General features: G+C 41.9%; 1 protein-coding gene across 2 annotated transcripts in view; it reads left to right on the top strand.

Moving 5' to 3' along the window:
* grik4 (glutamate receptor, ionotropic, kainate 4) overlaps window positions 1-26,844 on the top strand; it is a 271,652-nt gene that overhangs the window by 230,042 nt on the left and 14,766 nt on the right. For both annotated transcript variants that reach the window (XM_027280740.1, XM_027280739.1), the window contains exons 12-14: window positions 13,538-13,645; window positions 21,626-21,829; window positions 25,460-25,573. In XM_027280740.1, the coding sequence (XP_027136541.1) occupies window positions 13,538-13,645; window positions 21,626-21,829; window positions 25,460-25,573 (426 nt within the window). The remainder of the gene's footprint in view (window positions 1-13,537; window positions 13,646-21,625; window positions 21,830-25,459; window positions 25,574-26,844) is intronic.

The raw sequence follows: 26,844 nt of genomic DNA, 5'->3' as shown, positions 1-26,844 counted from the left end.
AGCAACATATGCATAGTATTTCCCATGGAAATATCTGTCTCTCATCCTGACAGCCATAGCGCGCTCCCCCCACTCCCCACCCTTGTGTTTTCCTGCCAATGTTGCATTATGTATGATGGTTATTAACTTATCCATAATCCAACAAACCGTCACCAGATAGCTGTAGTTGTGCCATGTTATCTGCAGCATTTTAAGTAGTTATTGTTATACTATTATGATACAGACACAGTCAGTTTGACAGTGCAGAGAGGAATAACTGAGTTTCACACTGCTGTTTTAAACATTTGACCCTCTCAGTTGCAATGATCTCCCTGAAAGAGGGAACTGAGTTCCTGCCTGAATGTGAGAAAAATCTTCGGCAACCCGTAAAACAGTCAGACAGTGGCCCATCTGCCTTTATTAACCTTGTCTGTGTCTCCCCATGTCCCCTCTTTATACTGGCACCGGGCCAGTCAAGCAGAAGGATAATACTATCAGGCCTAATGTGATGATTTCAACCAGAAGTATTATAAAGCAGGCCTGCCAGTTATGTTAATGGGAAGAGGCAAGGTGTTAGATGGGGGACAGGATGGGGGTGTTGTTTGTTTTGTTGACTAACACCTCCCACATGCTGCTGGGTTGTGACTGCTTCAGCCAGGCAGACACTGGAGGTGCCAGGGTCTTGGCAGTGATAAGGAGGGTGGCTCATTGCCCACACAAGCCCACACTCACACCTACACACACACTGAGCGTTTAAGCAGAATATTTGAAAATCAACACCTGACAAGTTGATCTTTCAGGTCTTTTGTTTAGTTAAAATAGAGTAGTAGCATCATAGTCTACAACGCCGACGCCAAGTCTGGCTGTGAATGCACATTAAAACAAGAGAGCTTTCATTCAAAGCACAACCTGAAAAGAGAAAAGAACATCTTCCATCGACTTCCATCAAACACTTTCAGGAGATGGAGAGCAATGAGGCATGTCGCACACAGCCGCCAACCTCCATTTCTCTACCTTACATCCTCTCTCTTTCCACAGTCGCTAGCACCCACCATCCCTTCATCTTGAAACCGGTGGTTGTGCTATAGATCACCTGACATGTGTGACCATCTGCTTCCCGGGGGGTCCAACACCCTGCAGCAAATCACTGTCACAAATTGAATTTCTCTGGCAGGCACTTTCACACATTAGGGCAGTTTCCGCCTTTCTCCGTTTTATCGATGTAGCTGCCTATTTACTTCTATCCATCTATATATCTGTTCCTCTCTCCATTTATTTAGTCACAATCATGAGCTGTTTTCTGCATCACTTTAGAAACTAATGAATAATCAGTCACTGGATGCGCTATGCCTTTGCATCTTTGATGCAGCTATCAGCAGACTAGAGTATTAATCATTGGTTCTGCTTGATCGCTAAGGATTTGGGGGAAGTCATTTACGCTTTATTATTTACAAACCTCCACATCTTTCATAGTGAGTAACAATGATTCTGCACTGGATCTGTTCCTGCCAGTTGGGGACTCTGCAGCAATGATCTTATAAAAGCTAAGCAAAGGATTCGTAGCACACAAGCTCTGCATCAACTTTATTAGGATGATTTAGTGTAGGATTCTGACACAGAAGGGGTTTACCTGATCAAGGCTCGAATGTGTCATTGTAATTTTGCATTTCTTGCTCCTCAAATGTATTATTAATGCTTTTCATCCAAAACTTGAAACATTTCTTTTTCTTTTGATTTTTTTAAAAGTTGTCTGATGCAAATTCATCACAGTGAGACATAAGCTACAATATCATCTGAAATTAATGAATGACCCATTTGATGCTCTAGCCGTAACTATATAAGCAAAAGTCACTTTAAGCTTAATAACAACTATTTCAGATGACGGTACACTCTTATTCCCAGAATGTCATGTGGCTGCATTACGCAATATTTTTTTATTTGTTCAGCTTTGGCAGGCAAAGTAATTTTCCCAGCTGCTCCTGTGCTGGCAGCCAGGTAGGCCAATGATGATGGTGTAAGAAGTTGGCATGCCATTGTCCATGCTCTGGCCGAAGCACAGCTGGCACCTGTAGCCAACAACAATCCACAGAAGAGGCGAGAGAGGCAGGTGGAGGAAGAGAGGGAGACAGGGAAAGGAGAGATGAGGAAAGAGGACAAGAGGATGACTGGCAGAAAGTAAATGAGACAGAAAGGGCGTGCGAGTAAAAAATGGGACAGAAAAAAGGAGAGGCAAAGACAAAGCTATAAAACCAGAAACACTCAAACGATATTTTTGCATGTCAAATAACAGCTGGGGCAATTTTGTTTACTGCGCATGCACTACCTAATAATAAAGGCAACGACGCTTCAGTCTGACTGACCTTCACTCCTATTTTTCGTTGGAAAGACTTATCCTATTATATTAAAGGAATAGGCTGTAATCCTCTGTATCCTTTAGCTACGTCTATTCACAAACCACTGTAATGACCTAGATAAAAGAGCCTAATACAAAGAAGTATCTTGGCTTTTGTCGGCAAGTGTGAACGTGTTTCTGAGTGTATATTCTCCAGATGGTGTGAACACCAGGGGTTTGCTGTAAAACAGTATCATTCTGGATGTATACAAATGGCTAATATAACACAACCTGTTCCTGTGAACGCACAGACTGCTTTCTTCTCTCCAGTAACATCAAAAGACGTAGGAGTTTCCTAACTCACACCCTTGTTGTTAGAATGGATGAAGGCATTTTCTGTCGTGCGGGATCAGAAGTATGAGAGCTGTTGTCGCTTTATTGTGATACTGCGCTGTTCTATCTCTGACATCAGTGCAGGAGTGTGCATGCGCTGCCGTGCGCCTGTGTGTGTTCATCTGCATGCGTGCTTTTTGTGTTTATCCGATGTGTGTGTGTGTGTGTGTCAGCGCCAATGTGTGAGCAACGATGGGGTCAGTGCCAGTCCCCGCTGCCTGCTTCTTGGCTCTGCACACAATCACACACATCGAGTCCACGCCATCCATGCATGTTTAGCACAGGCACAAGTCCTTTTTCCAAAACAAACACACAGCAGGCTGCCAGCCAGCCGCACCACAGCACACACCATACTGACAGAGCGGTCCAGCCTCCCTGCAGCCTCCTGGCCTCCGTAGACTGGCCCTCATTTGCTGCATGGAGCTCATTGACAGCAGCACGCCTGTTAATTGGAGGAAGCTGTAAAATGAGTAATTATTGCAGTTTGGGCTAGGCAAGCTGTTGCGTGTTAGGTTGCTAGGCTGTGTTGTGTGTGTGTGTGACAGTGCAGAAAAGATGGTGCCATAAGCTGCATCAGTGTATTTCTATGTTTATGTATAACTGCGCATGTGTGTTTGCACATATTACATGCACACGTGGGCATCTTTGTGCATTGCAGGGGGCTGGGGAGCTGCAAACACTCTTAGAGATAAGAGAATCGTTAATTACGTTTTACAATGGAGGCACTTAATCACAGCTTTGGTATAGATGCCACATAGTGAGAAGAGAGAGAAACAACAGAGAAGGAGGGAAATATTGAGAGTTAAAGTCGGTTGGAGTGACTGAAAGAGGCTACAGAGCAAGGAGTAGGTTACAGCAGGACGTGCTGGCCAGAAGTGGAAAAGTCCAAAGGCCGACACCGGCGTGACTCAAGGCAAATTGTTCCCATTATCAAGCCCGCAGGTGCTTTGCAAAATTCGATGCTCAAGAATAGATTTGGCTCTGACATCGTGGCACACTTCATAATGAGTTTTCATGAAGCTTCGGAGGTCGATGGCTACCTGGTTTCAAAATGAGCTGAGCTGCCGTAGGAAGCATGAAGGAGTTTAAGGCATTCCTGATGGGGGCTTGTTGTAGCACTGCAAGATGTCCCTAAAGTTGCACATTTTTTGGTTTTATGCCATCTTCAGATTCTGCTTCACCGATCTGAAAATTGTAATCCCATCAACATATCTTGAAAACTCGCTTTCTTTTCCATCACTTCCACTGAAGTAATAGAAATCCCTCCCTGGGTGAATGTACAAACTGCCTCAAACAACCCCTGACAGATTCGCCGAAATAGAAAGAAAGTGTCCCAACACACTCATTTTATCAGGGTAGATTACATTTGCTGCAGCATTAAGAGTAAATTACCTAAATACAAAGAACTGATTAGGTTTCTAGCTCAGTGGGAGAATACTTAGCCATGTTCGATGCAATGAAATTCATTTTGATTATTTTACCTCCTGGATAGATTTTAAATCTCTTCAGCAGTCACAGCTTAAACTCATCTGATGCTATTTTCTTTTTTTTTTATGTCTTCCACCTAAACATTTTAGTCCGATGTTCTCATTTCTGTCCCCATAGTAAATCTTTGTGTAAATAACTTGTAAAAGCATTCAGACCCGCCCTAGCGCATCCTTTCTAATTTCCTGAATTATCATTTTAGCATTTACAGCCAGATTGCATTTTTTTAATAAACAGGTGTCCTTGTGTCAAGGTCTTTAGAGGTAGGGCTGAGGAACAGAGGTGGTAAAGTAAGAGTTTATCCGCATCTTCTTGCCTGTATCTGAGTGCCAGCAATACGCTCGCACACACTCTCGGACACACGCACACATACCGCCTGGGCACCACTTCAATTTGCAGGAAATGATTTGGGCTGTGTTATTTACACAAGACTTCCCCCAGTTAAAGGGTGAATGTGCTCGTTCAATTTCTTTCTCTTTACTATTGGATTTATATATTTCCTGTCAGCAGTGCTTCTATGTTTATTACAGCAATCTGCTTTTTTCTTCCCCTCCCCTTTTTCTGTGCTTCCACCCCATCTCTGAGAACACTATTACTCCAGCTGCCCCCACTGCTGCGGATGCAGATGCACTCAATTCAATTTCTCTTCACTGCTGCAATGTGAGGGAGGGAGGTAGGGAGGGAGAGAGGGGGGAAAGGGACAGGTACAGCGAGGTAGAGGGGGAGAAAAGGGAAAATATAAGAGGATGAGAGGTGTTGGTGGAGCACAGTGGGTTGACAGATTCAAGACTGCTTCCACCCTTTTTTCTTTTCTTGAAGGACATTATCATAGGAGTCCGGTGCAGCTCAGCACACCACGACATGGCTTGGATCTCTTTCTTTGCCTCGGGCTCCAGCAGAGATGAATACATCTTAACCAGGTTTAATAGACGTACAGGGTCTAATTCACAAGAGCTGCAGCTTGAGTTACTGCCACTAAGGTTAGAGGAAGTTTAGAGGCTGAGGCCGCCCTCTGATCTCCTCCAGCTGTGTAGTTTAAGCATATTTCAATCTCTGACTTGCTTTCTGTGTGTGTGTGTGTGTGTGTGTGTGTGTGTGTGTGTGTGTGTGTGTGTGTGTGTGTGTGTGTGTGTGTGTGTGTTTGTTAAAGTGAGACAGCCAGACAGAGTATATAGAGAAAGCCGGTCTCTGTTTTACAGCTGAGTGATCCAATCAATAATTACTGCCACTTTTACACCATATATAAAGGCACTACAGATGGCCTCCTAAAAAAGGTGTTGGACATAAATTCTGGTTTGCAAATTGAGTCTTGCTATGAATCATTTTATATGTGTTTAATATGTGTAACAGGGTCAGGATTTAATAAGACCTTTTGGCAAAAATGTCCTGAAAAATTCATAAAATGACAATGATTAGACGTAGAGGTGTTATGCAATGTCAACACAATACTTCAATTCTACAACTATAATATCGTCTCCATAATGAATGCAAATGGGGAAGAAAGGATAAACCAATATACATTTGGTCATAAAAATGATAAAAAAGCCAGTGAAAGTTAAAATCTGTGTGAAAAACACCCCTGATAGTACGCTGGTAGTGTTGACTATAGAATAGAATGGAAAGCTGCTATTTGCCAGCAGGGGGAAAGAAATAGTAGAGATATAAATTCAGTGTTTATTTTCCAGTATGCAATGCAGCTATATTATTTCATCGTTAAATAAAATTGTGCTGGAAAGGTTGCACAGCATCTCTGAGGATCAGATCAAGGGACTATAAAGCCTGCTGGAAAAAAGACTTCTTCTCTTCCCTGGGTCTTAACACAGTGTTTTATTGTATTCTGTGTTTTATCTATTGCTATACAAATACTGATAACAACATTCGAATGCTCATCATGACTGAGCTCTTTGGTGTGGTTTAGTTGTCAGTTATTATACTGCCGTACATGGTGTGCATTGGCATGTTTGTGTTCATTTGCGTGTGTAGTTCCTCCAGAATGTTGCAACATGCAACATGTCGTTTCACATTAAATTTAAGTTTTCTCTCTCACCACATTTAGACTTTGGAATCATCTGCCTGGAAGCTCAAGTGTGAATTCAGTATCATCTTTTCTATCACTTCCTCAAACAACCTTTTGGATGCTTGTTTAATTTTTCATGTTTAGTCCTCCCTGGGGTATCTCGTTCTTTCATGCTGCTTTAATCTCTCTGATGTTAGTGATGCTCTCTGTTCAGTGTTCACTGATTTTACTTTTTATCACATCACCATGTGAACCTTTTAAAAAAAAGAAAAAGTTTTCTGGCGCAGGAAACTTTAGTTGCAGCATAAAAGCCACATGCCCTCTTTGCTAATGTCAGTAATGCTCAGTCACAAAGCTGTGGATCAGTTTATGAGCAGCTTTGTCTCCTCCAGTTTATTGCACACAAAGCTGCCTCTGTTATGAATTAAATGTCCTGAGTGCTGCAGACAGTCCTGGAGGTCAGAGAAGCTATGAATTTTGAGAAGAAACAACTTGTCTGCTGGCAAAAGCGACCAAGTCACTCTTATTAGATTTCTTCTCATTTCATTTTCTCAAATGCGGATGAATACCAATCAAGTCATAAATGTAATTTAATGTTTTGCTTTTGAAGTATAATTAGAATGTCTGGCCTAAAATGAATCCCAAGGTCTTGTACAAGATGTGTATTCATATACTTTATAAGATAATACTCTCTGACTTAAGCTGCTCATGCACACAGGACACAGTAATGTTCTGCAGGGATCTAACAATGGAGACTGTGTCAGCTGCACGATACGGCTGTTGATTTAAATGTATGGGACTGGGGCAAAGCTGGCATTGTTTACAAGTCATATTAGTCGTTTTTTGACACATACTCCATCAAGACCACTCTGCGTTTCTCTGCGGAGAAAATCCTCACTTGGTAAAAGCCGAGTTTTGAGGTGACTGCCTTCCCCTGAGTGTGTACAAAACACACACAAGTGTTGAACGTATTAGAAGCAGCATGCCACACACATTTTGTGGCACCAGTCAAAGCAAAGCATATTGAATTGTAACTAATAGCACTGCATAAGATCAAATAAGGAATTAATACAATCACACTGAATCTTCAGTCTGCTCAAAGTTCTGCGACTACATGTTGAGATTCATATTGAATTTGTCAAAGCAGAGGCTCATATCACTAGGGTACACACACCGGCATCCTGTGTGCATCTCTAGTTGTCTCCTTTGTTTGGTCTCTCTGAGACGTACAGCAGTCCCCTTTCCTCTTTTGTTTTTCTCAGTTTGCACTTTGCAGGCTGAAGATGGGGAATAGATCAAAAGCAGAATGGATGAGCTGTTTTGCAAGATCCCCCAGTCTTAACGGATTTCAAGGCTGGATGAGACTGTGTATGTGTTGCTTGGCTGGGTGTGTGTGTGTGCGTGCGTGTGTGTGTATGTGTGTAATATGCATGTGCATGCAAATTTATGTGTGTGCCTGAGTGCCTCTGTGCCTGCAAGTTTGCCTCTGTGACTGTTTTTATCAGTCTGTGAAGTGCACCCTTGAATTCCTACTCTGTATGTTATGCACCTACAGAATAACCATAGCTGCAGTGAAACCTGCTGTTTTATGTATTCTGTCCTCTGGGTGCAGGCATGTTCATACTCACACTCTGTTCTGTTCCCAGCATTCTTGCTTAATACCACATTCACTGTGATCTAAACTATTTTATAGCTTAACAAGGATCAATAAGACACTTGCAACTGATACCCTACACACTCTACAGAATACACATTACCTTGCTACACGTGCTGGTAAGTGTAAAAAAAAAAAAGAACAATATATGTATAGACAAATTAAAAACATATTAAAAGATAAAAAAGCTTAAGATTCCCACATGCAACACTCCGCAAACAAGAATTAACTCTACTCACTGCCTCACCACCCAGGAAGTATGCCAGAAGCGTTTTTGATTACACATATGATCTAATCTTTATTAATGCAACCTCTCTGAACTCTGTGTAGGAGGTTTGAGCACTATATATTCTCGCTGTGGAGCCTATAGGCAGAAATGAAAAAGCTGTTGTCTGTGTAGCAGTGGTGTCTCTGTTTTTTTTTTTTTTAGCTCCCATAAATGTCACATCATCATGTCAGACAACTACGTCCCCTAATGTTTTAGTTATTCATGTATTCATACAGCACTTTTAGATGAGAGAACATTCTGGAATAGGACTAGATGGAGGTAATGAGCGATGAGGATTGGAACAGAGCCCTGTAAGTCCTGCTCTGTCTCCTGTGTTTGGAGTATGTCTCTATTAACACTGGAAGAAGAAGATACTTTGGGCAGTTGTTGTGTTGGGGTGCTTAGGCTGGGCTGGGACTGTAACTGTGAGGGTATCCATTGTTTGCTGTCTGCTCTACAGGGAATTCAACACTCTGTGAACATGCAGCATGGCTTTGAAGATCTGCCCTGACAGCCAAAAGACCTTCTGTCCAACCCAGAGTTTTTCCTCGTTATGGCAAAAACACCAAAACACCATTGTTCACCATGTGTATATATAGTTTGTATTCTATATAAGGACCCCCTTGAAAATGAAATGGTTCATCTCAAGGGCTTTACCCTTACAGATCTGTATATGTTGCACACTTGGACACCAAAGGGACTTCCAGGCATGCATAAGGGTTTGTTTATCCGCACGTGCACACTGGGACACTGGCACAATGTCACACACTCAGTTTACATCCCTGTGTTGTCCACAGTGCCTGTATGAACTTCACTCATAGACACATAGTAAAAGGACATCAGTGAATAAAATAATACATGCATCATAATGGTGGCGGTGGGGGGTTATGGGGTGACTGATGGATATATATTTTACCAAATAATGATTGTGCTGACTAGGGTTTGGGTTAGGTGTAGTTGTTAGGGTAACCCTCGGATCTAAAATAACACAATGAATTTGTGGGTGTGCTCAGACATGACAAATATTTTGACTGTTATGAAACAGATTGTAAAAATGTAACAAGGTCAACTATTTCTACACTTGCTTTCCTCCATTTCCAGAGATTAGAGGTGCCTTAACCAGCAGCAAATAGTAGCAACAACAGTCTTTGGCACCTTTTTTTTCAATCAACTCTCCAATCACGACTGTGTGCTTTGCCCAGTACTCCTCTTTACGGCAGAGGCAACCACCTACACCACCACCTGCGTCTGTCTAAACCCTGAAATCTCCTACGGCGCCGCCCTTATTAGTCTCATTCTTGTTTGATGATGAGTCATACCAGAGAGAGTTTCTGTAAAAAGATAGCCCATTTTCCCCACTCATTATTCCACAGAGAAAACATGCATAACAGTTACACACCAACACACATTACATACAATGCTTGTCATTTGAACAATGTGATCATTGTGAAGCAGAGTGGGTGCACTATAAATATAACTGTCCTCTGCTTTTATTTTAACCGTGGTGCTAGCTGCTGATTCAACCAGTGGTAATGTCGGCCATGGGTAAAAACTGCATCTACTTCAGCATATTTTCATCAAGCTGAGATAGCATAATGTTCCTTTAAGAGCAATAAAAGTCCATCCTCAGATGCCATGAGGATATTATTCTTCTGCAGTACACACAGGGACACGCTAACATGCATGCACACAAACACACACACACACACACACGTTTTCATAGTCGATTTGGACTCATTTGCACCTCCGTGACACCTGAATGCTTTAGCCTCGGTATAAGTGGGCTGTATGACATTATGCTTGATAATGGCAGCTACTGCTTTATTGCTTCTCTCATATGTGATGGATGCGTCTGTCACTGCACAGTCTCGCCACACCCTATTGGATACGCCATTTTTCTGACAGGAAAATCAGCCAATCCTGACGCTTCAGTGAGCAGCCCTCCCTAATCTTTTCCCCGTGCTGTAATTCCAGGTTGCAGAACGAACCCTGGGTAATCTGTCGCTGGGTGCACCGTTCCACTTGTTGTCACTTTCTTCATCTCTCTCTTTTCCCCGCTCTCTCTCTCTCTTTTTTTCTTTTTGTCCTCACCTAATCTTTCTCTTTCTCCCCACCTTTTGCTGTGGGTCCCTAGCTGGCTGCTCCTCATACTTTCCCATTGATTTTCTTTCTATTCGCCGGCCTCGCTGCACCTACAGTATTCAGTAAATGATTGGCATTCCCCTACATCTTTCTCTTTTTCTGCCAGTCTTTTCCTTTTGCTCCTCTCATATTCCCTTCTCTCTTATTATACCATATTTCTCCTCCTATCTCCATCCTTCCCAGGAAAATAAATAGTGCACAGCAAGTCGTCAGCAGTCTAAACTTTGTCTGAATTTGCCTCCAGGATTCACTGGTTGTACTGCACAGTACTTGGTTATTGTAATTGCAGTGTAAATAGCAAATTAATGACACTGCAAATGAGTAATATTAAGTTACAGCTATTTATATTGTTGTATACAAACACAGTCTGGTGTATAGCAATATGCAGCTTCCTCACTGTATGATAAAAGCTTATGACTCTAATAGATTCTTGGGTTATGCTGCCTGTATAATGAGGTTTTATGCAATGGTTCGATGCTGTTGCTTCACAAGGATTAATGCGATGGTTAGTGTTCCCTTCATTTTAGACTTTGCACAACCTACAGAATTATTACAAAATATGCTCCAAGTGAAATGACATGTAAAATTACTGATGTTCTTCCCTGGCCGTCAGATTAATGGCAACTGTGTCGCACTCTGATTAATATTTCATCAATTTAATTAGTTGTGCATTGTTGTCTCTGCAACTTTTAGACACTCTGTTGTCATCTTTTCATCCTGTTTGTGCTAAATAATGAGTAGCCTCCCATTTTTTATTGCACAGATCAATAATAAAGTATAATTTATGGCATAAAGTCTAACAAAGAATAATGACAACATTAAAGGTTTTCAGTCCGTTTGATAAATGTCACGGTGTGTTTGCTCCCAAGCTTCCTGCTCACATTCGCTTATGTATACATCTTCTTTCCTGTTAGCCGAAGTGACTCGCAGACAGTACTGCTCTATTTTCTCCCCCTCCCAGCTCTAGGAGAGTTGACGGCAGGGCCACCAAAGGGCCAGTTCCTCCCCCGCAAGCATATGCATCTTCTCCCTTCCTGCTTACAGCTCCCTTGCCTCCCTCTCCCCTCTCTTTCAACCTCCTGTTCCTGAGCAGGAGTCACGATGCCACCCCATCCCATTACCCTCACAGTCACCCCCATGCTCAGACCTTTGGTGACACCTGCTGAGCCCAGCCAAGCCACAGACTGCCACCTCCCAAAACCTCCACGGGGTCTGACAACTGATTGTGTACACTGATTGCTGAACACCACATTTCGGCAGTTCCTTTTTTTGGTTGTGCTACAGTATATTCACATTTCCTCCCTCTCTGTTTCTTGAGGCTTATCATCAGCAGAGTGCGAGTGAGTGTATTGTACAGGGGGTTTGGGTAGTGCTAGTGTATTTGTGTGAGCAAGGTGCTGTTTCTCCCAACAAGTACACCAGAGGAAATGGAAGGAAAGATCTTTTTGATCATGTACTCTCAAAGGAAATCTTTGATTCTGGGAGCTCGCTGTTCCTTTTCTTTCTATTTTTTCAGATCTCGCATCAGAATTCATCACCAGTGTTTGTTCGGAGGGTGGTTAAACGGCTTCTAAATGTTGTCACTGATCATCGTGAATGGACTGAAATCTCTTGGGAATTTTTGGCAATTTAGTCTTGAATCAAACTATGACCAAGCTTTGTTTACAGTACAAAAAAAAAAATCAGACTTCAATCATGGATCCTGACTGCAACCAACCATATTCCCAAAGGTTTTCTAACGTGGATTCAGAGAGCTCATTCCAGTGACATAGATTGACTCACCCGAACAATGTATCAAAGCTGAATTAGATGCGATATTTTCTCATTTACTCCTATATGGGAGGTAGGTTGATTATTATGATAAGGAATATTATTTCTCTACATTCTGGCAATGTTTACGTAATGAGGAGGATTACAGAGTTTGAATATCAATGAACAGAAAACAGAGCGTTTTGAATTGTCATCTTTTTATTTCTCAATGAGTCTTAGAGGTTCTTTTCAGGGATATTTAAAATAATAATAAAAATAATAAAAAAAAATATATATATATATACCCCCCAATATCCCCCCTCCCCCCAACCAGTTACCATGACAGCTGTAATCTTAGTAGGAACACGATGTGCAGGATGACCTTAAAAAAAAAATACTCCTCATGTATTAAATCAACATAGGAGAAGTTACACAAAGTCAATGAAAGTTATACAAACTAATAAAAAGTTTTCTGCATGATCTTTGTAGTTCTTAAGGTTATTTCCTGTGTAGAGCTGTCCATACAGCAACAGCTCTATTTTATTGACATTGAAATTGTGTGTTTCTGCATCTGCCACATACATGAAATGATTGCTTGTTAAGGAGAATTGCTTTGCTGATTGCTCTGCGTTGTGTCACACATATAATAACACATTTAATCACAAGCAAAGATGTGCTGCAATTTTGAATGCAGCATACGGCATATTGTAGCAGAGGTAGTTACTGATAAGTCAAAGCTCTGCCGTTATGTCAAAACTAAGAAAAACACAGTGGAAAACATTGCATTGTTTCACTTTATTCAGTACTTGGACAGTTTTAATAAGCTCCAAGGTTGCAGAATTTTTCCATCCATTAGAGGAGACGTGTAAATTCACAAGGTCAGAGGATACAAATCACAGAGGTCTTTTCCTGTCAATGCCATTATGGTAAAATGAAGAATGTGCACCTGAAAGCAGCAAGATACAAAGCAGATTTACAAAATGTTTAAAGAGACTGCCATCGTGGAGTTGGTGATTGACAAACTTGGAGTAGAGCAAATAAACGAATCAAAGCAGGAGACGGATTGGAAGGAGAAGGGAAGAGAGACACCATGTGAGTTGAAGGTGTGAATCCCTACTCAAGCTGTAATGAAAATGAGAATGTGGCTCAGCGCCACAGGATTTGCCGGTAATTGGTTTAATGAATGCATTCTGTTGCCTCTGATTGAACACATGCCCTGTGTTCGTTCCTCAAGGAGCCCCACACATGTTTCCACCAGCAGTTTAACTTTCGCTATCGCCTTGTTGCACAGACCTGGTGATCTGTCCACTGCTTTCTATTTGTCTTTTTTTGTGAAGGTCATACTGATTCTCCTTTAGAGAAGAGGGAGGCAATTAAGCACAGATTGTTTCTATGGCCTTTTCCAGCTGATAGACTCAGTGACTGATCTGTTTGTGTGTGTGTGTGTGTGTGTGTGTGTGTGTGTGTGTGTGTGTGTGTGTGTGTGTGTGTGTGTGTGTGTGTCTGCTCTCTTTGCAGATTGGCCTGTGGCACTCGGAAGATGGACTGTCCATGGAGAGAAAGCTTCCATCAATCAACGTGACAGACACCCTCTTCAACACTACTCTTACCATCACGACAATATTAGTAAGAACCACTGTACGCACACTGACACACACACGTCAGCGGTAGTAGCCTGTGTTGTTTCATTAGCTCAACTCCTGAGCCTCCAACTCCTAATTTACGTGTGGCTGACATTCTGTGGATGGCACATAATTACCATATCAAAAGCCCATTTTGTATTTTCAGATCCAAACTCAGTCCTCTTGGGATCAGAGGAACTGATGCTGCGCGATTGTTTTGCCCTGAGTACTTCAGACGAGGCTACATCACAGTGCATCAGCAGGAGCTAATAATTCACCATGTCAGCCATTCTCAGCCTCTGTTGTAAATATACAGTCCTCACGTGCCACCTATCACAAGGGATGCAATTTCCTTAATTTCCTGCCCATCAGTGAATCCTGAAAAGCTTCTAAATTACAAAATGCTTTCTTTCTCAATGAATTTAAATGGTTAGACATTGGCCATTTTTCAGCATCACCCAAGTAAATTGGATATTGGAATCATAAATTAAATAAACAGTGAAGTGAATTACTTAAATAAGATGCCTTTTTAATCTTATTTACTCTCATTTACTCTTACTGTCACTCAGAATTGATGTTCCTACTCTGCCTGTCATTATTTAACAAGTGGCCAAGCTAAATTCAAATGAGAAAGCGTAATAACACAATTTATAGGCTTAATTGGAGGAACAGACTGGATGTCAGTAAAAAGCCACCTAAAATATCTCATTCTTGTATTAATGAAAAGGCCTCTTGAGGTTCAGTATGCTTGAATCAAAATAGGTTGTACGACACTTTGTCCAACCAAGGCTTACAGCAAAGCTTCATTCGTTCATTCGTTACTGGCCAGAGCCGCCATCTCCCCAGTCTCTCTCCAACAGCTACATTCCTTTCGCATATTTTTTGTAGACTTATGCTTATCGTGAGGATAATGGTGAACAATTTTGCTTTTGACATTGAACTCAGGTGTTCATACCAAAGAAAATTGAAGTAGCAAAGAATCAAAGAGAGCTTGAAAGTGAGGTTCAAATGGCGCATGTTTTCTCACCTGCTGACATCAGAAAAGTGTGCATGGAAGGGGACTTCAGATGATGTTTAATGATGTGTCAAGCACTTTGTTTGAAGCATATTGACCTTTATAACCTACAAATGCCTACAGATATATCGATTAGACGGATTAGGTTAATAGCATACAAACTGTGGTCAGTGGTGAGTCATAAGGTGTTCACAGATCTTGAAATGCAGCCACTGAAACTCACACTTAATGTCTAAGCAATGTACTATGTGTGGCAGATTTTTACATTCTTGACTAATCCATTTATTAACAGTGATTAATTGCTGATCGATTAATTGCCTGTTTTAATAAGCAGAGCAGATGTGTTAAGAATTGTCAAAGCTTGTGAGAATAAAATGCTGCCCTCTCTGTTTTACAGTAGCTTTGACACGGCTTCTGTGTGTTGATACTGTAAACATCAAAGGAGATAAATGGATTCATGTTGGAACAACATAAAACCATTCAGATTTCCAGCCAGCTGCATGTGTTTCACATCTTTCTTCATCCCTCGGTTCACATACACAAACACCGAGACAGCCACGCACACAAACCTGTCACTTGCCCAGCTCCTCCTCCTCGCTGATGAATCAGACGATAAGACACAAAATAGCTTGTAAGCAGAGGCAATTGATCCAATGTGTTACTCTGAGTGGCTGGCTTATCAGCCGTGGAGCCGTGGGAATGAGCGAAGGACATATTGCCATATTTTGCCACTGAACAACAGGCTGGTCTCATTGAGACTGATTGGGATTCAGATGGAATGGTTCATTTCACACACGCGAGAAGGGGAGGATGGAGATGTGTGTGTTTGTGTTGAGGGGGAGTACAAATGAGACAATGTTTTCCCAACAGAAAGAGAGTGTGAAGGAAAGAATTGGCCAAGCACAGAGTTTTGATTTCACTTTGGAGATATAGTGTCCCTGGACCAAACTTCCGAAGCCACCAAGGAGCAATTTTCAGTGCCTATCACAGCTCATTCATCATAGTGTGATTGCTGTGTCGCTGTTATCTCGCTTGTGGGCGGCAGACGAGCCACTGCTCAAAAGGCACCATAAGAATTCCTTACCTGTAGCACTAGCCTTCGAGACTGTGTGCGTGCTTGTGTGTTCTCGAGCTAGTGCTTACAGTATTTATGAATGCTCTCTTTCAGGCATTTGTGTGCATTTAAGTTTGGTATTTGTGTGTCCATACACACTCTTGAAACCTTGACCTGGTCTTTGTAGGGCAGTTTCATTATACCTACGCATGGCCTTAACCTTCCCACTCCAATCTCACCGCACACAACAGCTTCGGGAGAAAAGAAAGAAACAGAAGCCCAGTCACAGAATTGATTACCACTTTACTGCTGGGCTACAAGCCATGAGTTTGAAATCATTGATTGAGTTTGTTATAGTCACTGTTTAGGTCTTAGTGAAAAAAAAAACAACGTCTTTATAGCCTCAGTAGCAGCAACACTGATGTAATAGTAAAAGCCCATCATATTCCTGAGATAAAATTCTTTTGGTTGTGTTGTTCTAAATCGTGCGGTGTTTTCTCTTTGTTCTAAAATCCAGCAGCTTGTCACACAGACGAAAGAGTCATCTGTTTTCATTCCTATATTTTTTACTTTCTCATCCCAAGTGTTTCATTGCGATTGTGTAACTGCTGGATTTTCAGAGCTGCACGTTATCTTTTCGAGTGAAGTCAGAGGAATTTCTCTCAATAAAAGATATCCTGTTAATTCTTAAGGAGCCCTACCTGTATAGCATGCATCTATAAAAGGGTCCAAGCATCTGATGTAACCCACAATTGAAGGTTGTAAGGCCGAGACCATCACTGAGCATGGCCCAAACACACACTGTTTGTTTGTGTTTCTTTGTCTTTCCTCTTAGAGTGCACATTTACCTTCATCATGTGTAAAAGCAGACCACCATTACCTACCACCACTTACCCCTAAAGAAAATATACATCCCTCATCTGTACACATATAAATACAGTAGCCACATGCATAGAGCCACAACCCCCTCCACCTGCCCGTCATGCACACAAACAAACATTAATCATTTATTTTTTTTATGAATCCACGGAGCAGCACAGAGGGCAGATAATAAGAATATACAAAGCATAAAGCCTCCAATATGTGGAGAGCATCTTCCAGTATATTCCCACTCATACCCCCACGAGTCCACAAACACACAGATTTTCAGTCTTTTACATGTGGTTATGATGCCACTAGCAAATCATTAAAAAAGCCTTGGATGTTAATTTATGACTCACTTAATTAGGCTCTTAAATACTACTCATGCTCAACGCTCGCAGGAGTCAGGACTCCTTGTTATTCCTACTTTATGAAAGAACTCAAATGGAACTTTACCTGTAGGGACATCTCTCTTTGGTGCCAGCTTTATGCCACTGTTAGGAAATCATAATGTCTCAATATTTAAATCTCAACCCAAGACCCGTTTTTCTCGTCAATGCCTAAAAGTTATTTCTGTCTGTGTCAACCAAAGTACTCTCAGTTTTCCTGCAGAATAACCCTCACGTAACAAAGAGTTGTCTCATATCCACTCACATACATAGTGGTAAGAATTCAACAGTGCATATAGTGCCAACTGATAAAAGCACAAGCGGAGACAGATTTGCTCAGAGGCACTGAGGCATGAGCACATGAATTTGCACACACAGACAAAAGATCTGTCCCCATTTTCTGAAGTTTGGCCTGTACTCGCTCTTTATTTATATTTTCCGCCATTTGCTTTCCCGTCAAGTGCAAAACTTTTGTTGCACATGACCTAGCCCTTTTTTTAATGACCTAGTATTTTTCCGAGTATTGTCAGATCTTCTGCGGCTCTTCCTCAAACATGACTACAGAACCCTCCCGTGAGAGAATTATATCTCAGCTGCCAGTTTGCCGGGCTCTGGAGAGCCAGTTTTTAAAGATAAGAAAACATTTGAGGAAAGTGAGGAGGGTTGTGTGAAGACATCTTGCACACCCTGAGGTTTTAAAAGGGGAAACTCCACTGTGGTGTGTGAAGCTGAATGTGAACACCCACTGGTGCACCTGGTGCTCTTGTGTCTGTACTGTATGTGTGTGTACGTCCTTGTGCACATGTAAAAGTGTGATTCTTCCTCCAGAGTTATCAGTCCTCAACCAGACTCCTCATGGCCTGGGAATAAGAGGCTTCTTTAAAAGTCTGACTTTCTTTCTAGCTTCAAATTCATAGCTTTATTGCTGTTTTGCTGTGGTTTGCAAAAAAAGGTAGATGAAATTTCCTTGTGATTTTTCCTTCATAGAAAACAGCACTTTCATACCCTGCATAGACTTTTCATACCTTTCATATAGTTATTTTTATATGATTTTGTTCTCAGCTTCACCGCAGCCTCGAGTGAAAGTAGTTCTTTCAGTTATTCTTTTATATATGAGTGTATGATGGAAGTTTTTGGATGGACTGCAGCAGATATATGAACTTTTAATAGCAGTTGCATTCTCCAACCCAGCATAGATCTGGTTAAAAGCTTTGACCAGACATTTTTATTGAACAGCTGGAGCTCAGAAAAAAGAGAGACCATTTCAGACAAGGAAGGAAAAATGACAAAAAAAAAAAAAAAAAAAAAAAAAAAAAAAAAAAAAAGCAGGGGTGTAAAGTGGAAAACACATTTTGCCTTGATAAGTCAGACAGTTCCTGTGTTATTGATTGCTGTTGGGTTTATACTGGTGTGATTGATGGATGCTTGCCAGGTGCGATTTTATTAGTTTGTACTTAACCAGGTCAACACAGAGGGATGGAGGGAAGACAAGATACAAAGGCAATATTTTCTAGCCTTACTCCAAGAGATTGAGCTTCGTAATGACAGCAGCCATTTGTTATAAGCATACAATGCTTTTACTATCCTTCACATGCATCACATCAACAGGAAGCTGGAAAGTGAATTACAGTTTTTGCTTAATTAAGTGTTGTAGTAGTGTTTCTACAGTACAGAAACATGCATTCACCCAGGCACATTACTGGTCCTCTGTTCTGTTGGTGTGTCAAGCTGTTAAAGTGGCTGTAGCAGATTTGTCTGTTTCTTCATTACTTTCCTGTCCCCAGGTCCGGTTTGCGTTATGTATAAAACGTCGATGAAAGCCAACATCTGTAATAATGTTGCGGAAATTGGAAAGAGAGTGAAAATGTCTGAGTCGGTCTGGCTTGACTGCAAGTCGGTGCTTGAAAAGCTTCAGCTGTATGTGAGCTGTGAAATTAGCATTTATATTGTGTTTCATGCTGAAACGTGGACATGCATAGTTGTCACTTTAGGCCAGGGAGGTGACACGTTTGGCTGAGTTAATGAACAGACAGATTTACTTCTATAGATTGGTGAATAGAGTCACAAACTGGCTGAAAACTCTGAAACTTTGGAGAAAAAAAAGGCCCAAAAAAGGCGGATGTTATGCTACTGTGTTGTTATTGTCAATAAATCCCACGAGAAGGCTAAGACCAACAATATATGAGTCTGTTTTTAAGTATTTTCTGACTTCTCAAGGCTGTTTGTGGCCTTAAACCTGATCTTTCCGGCAGAAGATGTAAATCTTTTAAAATGGTTCAGGAATATGTAGTTTTTCTTGAAAAAGTGAATCTGTTTTAACCACAGAAATGCATCATTGTCAACATCATTCTGCCTGGTTTCATTTCTTTATCAACATAGTGAGGAATTATTGTTACTTAAAGGAGCTCCACTCACAGAATGGACATGCATCCAGGTTTTATAGGTCTTTGTACGCTTATGATCCACTGAACTGCCTCCATATGACTTGTATTTGGTACAAAAATAAATGTCATTTCTATGAGACAGGTTTAGTGAGTTACAGCAGCAGGATAGGGAGCATATGTGTTATTTAAACTAAAAAATAAACTATAGAGTCTGTGTTCATCGTGAGTAGGGAACATGTCAGTCAGTGCAGCAGAGTCATTGATTGCTGATGTGTTTTTAATATGTTTTGGACAGCAACAGGGCTCTATGACACAGAGCAATATTATATATCAGGCAATACATGTACGTGGAATCAATTCATCATTGTTTTTGATCTTTAAGTGGAATTTGTCACTAAAATATCCAGAATACCATCAAACCTATATTTTAGCATACACACGTGCAGCACAGCCACATTACTGTGTCTTGTGATACAGTCATCTATCTCTATTTGCAACACACTGCAGGTTATTGTTGCTATACGGCATGAACTATGGGCCTGGTCAGATCAACTGAATGCGTATGCAGATTTTAGGTGCAGACAGAGAGGGTCGATCAGTCGTCTTTTTATTCTCATTCTTATCACAGCGGTGCAGGAGGCTGCGGGTCCTACAGTCCAGTGATGCAGCGAGGAAAAAGTCAAAGCCAATCTGGTGTTGAAGTGATCTGAAAACCATCCTCTGTATGCAGCTACAGGTGGAACCAAGAGGTTTCTATGACAACAGGGCAAGGCACAGTTAAAGCTGTGCCACCTGATGTGCAGCGAGTTCTTAAATATGTCAGTGTAACTACTATTTTTGTGGCTTTCGCTGTGAGAAAAATCATTCAGCACTCAGACAGCTACCACACAAATAAATATTTCCAGCTGTGGCGATGACAAAACAATTCATCTTCTCTTCCATCTCACAGAATACATCACCGCAACACTACTGCTTATGTTTTACCCTCCTGAGAGCTGTCATAGTGGCTTTGAGTGGCTTACGTGCATGACTTTGTGGTGAATTACACACAACCAGCTGTAGGCAGTTATGTTAACACGAGTAGTTGACAGTCTCTTGAACAAGATTGTGGTTAAACAGAAATGTGTGCGCTAGTATTCATTTGCATGAGGCCACAAACTTAAGAAAAATCGAAATTTCTATCTGCAGCAATAAAGAAAACAGAGCTATGTTTTATATTTTGTTTGGTGTATTTTTAAAAATGGCGAGTGTCAGCAAGAGGAAACACTTAGACCTTTTAATCATTGTTATCTGATGTCATGTTGCCAAAGTAAGTTAGTTTGAGTTGGATTCACGGGCTGAGTGCAGGGACAGAGCAACAGCAAAGTGGTACATATCGCTGTCTTTTTTATAATCTAGTGCAGCAAGAGCGCACCAGTCTGACAGTTGCATTATTTGAAAAATAGCACAATAAGGGCAGCTCCAAAATACATCACTGCAAGGCTCTTTAAATCTTCCTGCAACATCAACTAAATGACAAAACAAGACATAAATAAACAGACAGCCAAGCAGAGAGTTGGTTCTCTAAAAGACAGGTTGTAAATACGTGTGGGTTTGGGTGTGTGAATGTGTGTGCTTTTGTTTATTATCCACTTCTGCTGGATATAACAGATTAGAGTGTGTCTGTCTGTTCTTGACTTTAGTGCCTGGCTCTGGTTCAAATCCACAAATCTCACTTTTCAATAAAGGTCATAATCCTGATGTGAACTACGACCTCCAACGGGCATATGCTTCCACTATTTGTTCTGATTGTAAAAGCTTTAGTTAGATTCAATAAAGCAATCTCATCAAACATTAAAGAGGCACAATTTAGTAGTGTGCTTACACAAAGTTGTGGTGGCCAACTTCTCAAGTATAGGTCAAGCCCCACTGTAAATCATGACGTCATCCACTGGTTCCTGGACATCCATTTTTAAAGCCTCAAGCTTGGCATGGATGTTGGTTTTTCAGAGCCAGAAATGACCACATTTGGACCAGACTGTTGAGCTGGATGGTTGGTTGGTTGATTTCGATTTGGACCAGACTGTTGAGCTGGATGGTTGGTTGGTTGATTTCGACCCTAAAGCAACAACAGCATATTTAAATCTAGAGTTTGGAGTCTTGATTCATATTTGATCAGCACTGCCTAGTTCATAATGCAGCAACTTTCTACGTTAGCTTCACTTCACAGACCTGAAAGCTCTGTCCAATTTCCTGACGGTGTCAGTATCTGTCTACAATACAAACTGTGTATGCTTTTCAGGAGAATCCATATGTCATGCTGCGGCCGAACCACCAGGAACTGCAGGGAAATGATCGCTATGAAGGCTTCTGTGTGGACATGTTGAAGGAGCTGGCAGATATTCTCAAATTCAAGTATCGCATCCGGCTGGTGGGGGACGGACTGTACGGAGTTCCTGGAGCCAACGGGACATGGTCGGGCATGGTCGGAGAGCTCATTTCAAGGGTATGTATAGACCAAGAAAAAACAAAAAGTTGGAATCACCTGTTATTACCTGTTATAGCAATCCCTTTGAAAGCAACAATATGTGAAATTTGGTATTTTTTGCATTGTCGTAAACACGGACAACTCTTTACATGTATTATGCACATAGCCAGCAAGCAAGTGCGACAAGACACGCAAGAGCAAGATATAAAGGCCAGCTAACATTACTTACTAATCTAACAGCAAGAAGACAAGCTTGGCATCTATCTTGCTGCCTTTTATATCACAAATCTCTTGCCAGCGACTAAAAGCCAGTCAGAGATTTACTCTGGTCTGGCGGCCTTGCGCTCAAGTCACTCTCTCTCGCTTTCTCTTATTAGCTTCCTCCATCAACTTGCTCTTGGGTCTGTCTTCGCCTCTGCCATGCTCTGTCTCTGCTGAGTCCAGTTAAGTTGCTTGCTAGCCTGCCTCAGGTTCTGGTACCCATGCTGATCGTTGTTTTAATATAGATAAAAACATTATAACTCAGAGACCAAATGTATTACTCACATTTAATAATTAATGCTTGCATTTAGTTGATGTACTCACAGTGTGGCAAGGCAGACAACATTTGTTTTCCGGTGACCAAAGATTATTACTGAACCACTTGGTGCAACTAGGCTTTATTATATTTTTGTTTTTCTTTGGGCTCTCTGCAGTCTACTCAGCGTTTATACTGAGCATTTTTAAACTGTGTTTTTTCAGTCCATTGTACATTCAGCTGATCCAATTACAATAGTGCTAACCCTAGACCCTAAATTTCTATTTCTATTGTGAGGTTTTAAGCTTTTTAAAGCTTTGCTGAAGCATCATTGTGCACTTGACACTGAAACAGGAACCTGCTTCTATTTAAATCTGCACAGATTTTGATGCTTAACTTCCAGTTTCTTTTACCATTCACTGGTGATTCTTATTTAACTGTTGCTCAGAGGATCTTTGTCTCTTTCTGCCCTTTCAGTTGTCAGTCTGGTTGAACCATTAAACAGTATTTTGTTCTCCATGTACAAAACAGTATTTTTTTGCAGACCCCTTAAACAAAATAGCATCCATTTGTAAATAAAAGACTTTCTACTGCCTTAAAACATAGAGTGCATAGAGTAGTCTCTCTCTCTCTTTCTCTCTAAGGCATCTGACTGAACTGAAATAAGCTTTTATGACAGGCAACCCCAAACTTTTGAACGGTAGTATATATGTGTAAACACACCAGTATCCAAAGCATGTCCTAAAGGCACTCGCATACACGAGCACACAGAAGTGTATCACTCAGCTCTCATACAGTTCACAGCTAGCAGCTTTCCTTCATGTCATACACCCTTTTTTCATTTGGCAGTTGGCCTTTTCAGCTTAAGCATTGTATTTTCCAAAACAGTCATGGCTTGTTGGTGGCTTGTTCTCTGTCATCTTTCCTTAAGCCTTCTGAAGTGACCTGAACAGACTTTTCCCCTGAATCAGTCTATGGCGTTGCTGTTAAATCTCTAAGTGAGGGTTTACACTCTTCCAGCTACGCTGTATGTTGCAGTTAACAGGCAGATAAAGGAGCTGAGGGGGAGGAAAAAGACGTCAAGCAGGCATGAAAAAATTAGAAGGAAGGAAGGCTGGGCGTGAAAGAGAAAAAGAGGAATGATGTAGGGAGGGATTGAGCCGATCCTAGGAGGTGATCTGTCTTAATTCTTCGGGCTAATGGAGGGCAAAACCATTAAGTATATAAAGCAAATGAGTGCCTGCGCTTGTTATTGTCACAGTCTGTAAGTTGCCCACGGAAAGCTGACCTTCAGAAAGGTCAAGATGTGTATCTGACAGAAGTTTAAACTGTGCAGTGGCAAGGTTGTAGGGAAAAATCTGGAAATGTGCTTGAGAGGGATTTGTTATGGGATGGGGGACAACACACCGGAGAGAAAGGCTTGAGCTTGTTTGGTTTAAGGCTTAGAAAGAAATAAGAAAGATGGCAGAGAGAGAGAAAAAAACAAAGGAACAACTATGTTTGCAAGTTTAGTGAATGAAAGTTGAAAAGTTGAGAGGATGTGAAACATTCACTGGGTAGCAGCAAAGAGGGAAAGCCTGAGGTTACTCCGGACAAGAGATACCTGTGTCCCTGCCAGTGCCGCTCAGGCTGAAAATATTTCACTGCACAAGGCTGATTAGTTTGACGGGTGTCAGGCAGGCTGCTAACAATGAAACATGCCAGGAGGAAGCCAGACCAAAGTCTAAGTACAGTATGTCCTTAATCCTGCAGTGCTGCAGAGACAACAGAGGCACACAGCATCTCCAAAGACTAAACTGTCAAATGGTACATCCTAGAGAGTAATGTTTAATTCATCCCTCATATTCACAACTTTTATTTTGTCCTTCTTCACCGGGTTAGCATGATATGACTGAATGCAAGTGGAAACAGGTGTGATGAAATATTGAAGAGCCAACATAACATTGTGTATTTTTTTTTTTCCTCCATTATACTAGAAGGCAAAACAGCAGGCGGGCAGAGGAATCCAATAATCAATATTAATATTCTATTGCCACATAAATATTTTAGTGGCAGTTACGACGTATGTGTGTGTTCATTTTTCAAAGCATCAGTGACTTTCTTTGTTGAAATTGCCTGGATGCTCGTTCACTGCGTGTGGCTTTCTCCCGGCGCTGGGAGCAGGCGATCAGACTTTCAAACGACAGAGAGCGAGAAAAAAGGACGAGGCGGAGGCTGATGATGCAGGGTCAGAGCCTGCGGATTGAGGATAGGGCAGCAGGAGTGTAGACTGGGGTGAGGTACGATTGTAATGTGCTAATTGGAGCACAGACATAGCGGGACTGAGGCTTCTAGGTGAAGCTCTAAATGTCTTTTTAAACCTGTTTTAAAGGTTAGAATAATTATAGAAAGTACGGAAATATTTTTATGTCACGTCAAAGTGGAGCAAAAACACTCTTTCATTCACGTCAGATGCACCTCACCCTATCTCTCTTTCCTGGAGACACAGACGGTGTGTCGTGGATTTTTGAGTGGCGTCTGCAGTGCTGCTGCAGCAGAGCTCCTTTCTCCTCACTCTCATCCTCCCATTCCTCTCTGTCTCCACAATCCTCTTAGTTCTCCTGCAGTAGACAAAGAGCAACGCGTTGCTGCTTTCACTCTTTGCTCCTTGGGGGAGATGAAAAATCCCTTGCAGTTGCACTTTGCTGGCCTGTATTATTAGTAGGGAGCCATCCGGTATTCATCGTACATTGACCATTTTGTATGTGTGCGCCTCTCTGTGTGTTTCTAAGTGTGTGTGTTTTACCAGCCGCTGCTTTGTCAAGTGATTTGTCTTGACAGCGTTCCCTTGGCCGGCCACAATGGCTGCCCTGATCTCTCTTGTGCCCTACACACACACACACACACACAGTCCCAATGCTAGATTATCCTCACCACAGATAGCGCATTGGCAGACAAAGAGGCTATGGGATACAAAAGGGCATTATGAGGGAATTAGCATCTAGTAGCCGTCTTCCTATATCATCCTCGTCTTCTTTTCAGGGCTTAAATTATTGGCTATGTCATAAACTTATGTTGCGTCCTCAAGGCCATGCTCAGTTTAAGTGTTTGTCTTTGACTTTGTGTGGTTCGACTCACCCTCTGTGTTTCAGAAAGCTGACCTGGCAGTTGCAGGCCTCACCATCACAGCGGAGCGTGAAAAGGTCATTGACTTCTCCAAGCCCTTCATGACCCTCGGCATCAGCATCATGTATCGTGTCCACCTGGTGAGTTAGCTCCCACCAGTCATCCACACACACACACACACACACACATAAAGCTTGTGGACATACCACAGCAGGCTGTGAAGGTTTGTCTAATGGCTGGAAAAGAACCACTCTCCCTTTTTGCTCTGTAGATTCTCTCTTAGTTTGCCAAAAAAACTCCACAAACTCTGCTCCTTTGCACCTTATTACCTCCCAGCACCTCCCTTTAAACTGCATCTGTGTTTTCAAGGCCTCCTCTTCCTTCTTTCCTCGTCACCTCCAACCCTTGGCCTCACTTTCTCGCTTCTTCTTTATCTTTCCAATATCCTCTCCCTTCTGTCGCCGCAGTCTCAACTTTTTAATAGTGTCCAACTCTTTTCACTTCTCCTGTGTTTGCCCATTTCCTCCTTCTGTTGAAGTGGTCCCCCCACCCGTCCTGCCAGCACCAGATGGCGTGGTTCACTCTGTGAACTTCCTGATGAATGTAGCAGTTTCACAGTTGTTTTACTGCTTGCCCTCTGAATGGGGTATGGCCATTTTTTTCACACAAGCAACGCCCTCTATTCTCTGCAGAGAGCAATCCCAGGCAAGAAACAGCGCAACAACAGCAGCGCAGGTGGAAATGAGCCAGTGTTTGCAGATTCAGTGGCCTATTAATCATCAGTCCACCCCCAAAACCCAAGGTGACACAGCAGGGCCCAGTATGGCACTGGTCACAGACCACACTAAAGGGTTCTGGCATGTGTGGTAGCTAACATTAATGTACCATCGGGCAGTGGGGTCATTTACTCGCATTCCCTGTTGCTCCTGTAAACCTTCCTGCTTCTCACCTTCCCACAGTCTGTGCACAGTGCTAATAGGTGTAGCAGTGAGGGACTCAATTGAGCGCCAACAGTTGGGGAGAATCAATCGATGTTCGCAGCAGGTGCAGTGTTAAACGGGCTGCTGGGTCGCGTATCACCTCTGTAGTGAGAGGCAGGGAGGCAGGCGACTGGCAGCATGAGGAGGTGATGTCCCTTAGGGCTGGCACACACACAGCCACAGAGTTGAATTAGCAGAGACTTGCCCCAGCTGACAAGTAAAATCCTGGATAAGAGGTCCATAAGAGGGAAATGAAAAAAAGTTAATGTAAAGATAAAGCACTTCATTTTTTTGGAAAGATAGCTAGAAATGAGAAAAGTACAAGATAAGAGAGAAAGTGAAGACAGATGTCCTTTGTCTTTGTCGCTCTCTCACACCATCATTTCCTCGTGCTCTTTTTACCCTCCCTTGACATCCTCTCAGATCTGACT

This window comes from Larimichthys crocea, chromosome VII (assembly GCF_000972845.2).
Source record: "Larimichthys crocea isolate SSNF chromosome VII, L_crocea_2.0, whole genome shotgun sequence".
In the NCBI taxonomy this organism is placed as follows: Eukaryota; Metazoa; Chordata; class Actinopteri; family Sciaenidae; genus Larimichthys; species Larimichthys crocea.
The sequence above is the reverse complement of the archived record's forward strand: the minus strand, read 5'-3'. Positions and strand labels throughout refer to the sequence as shown.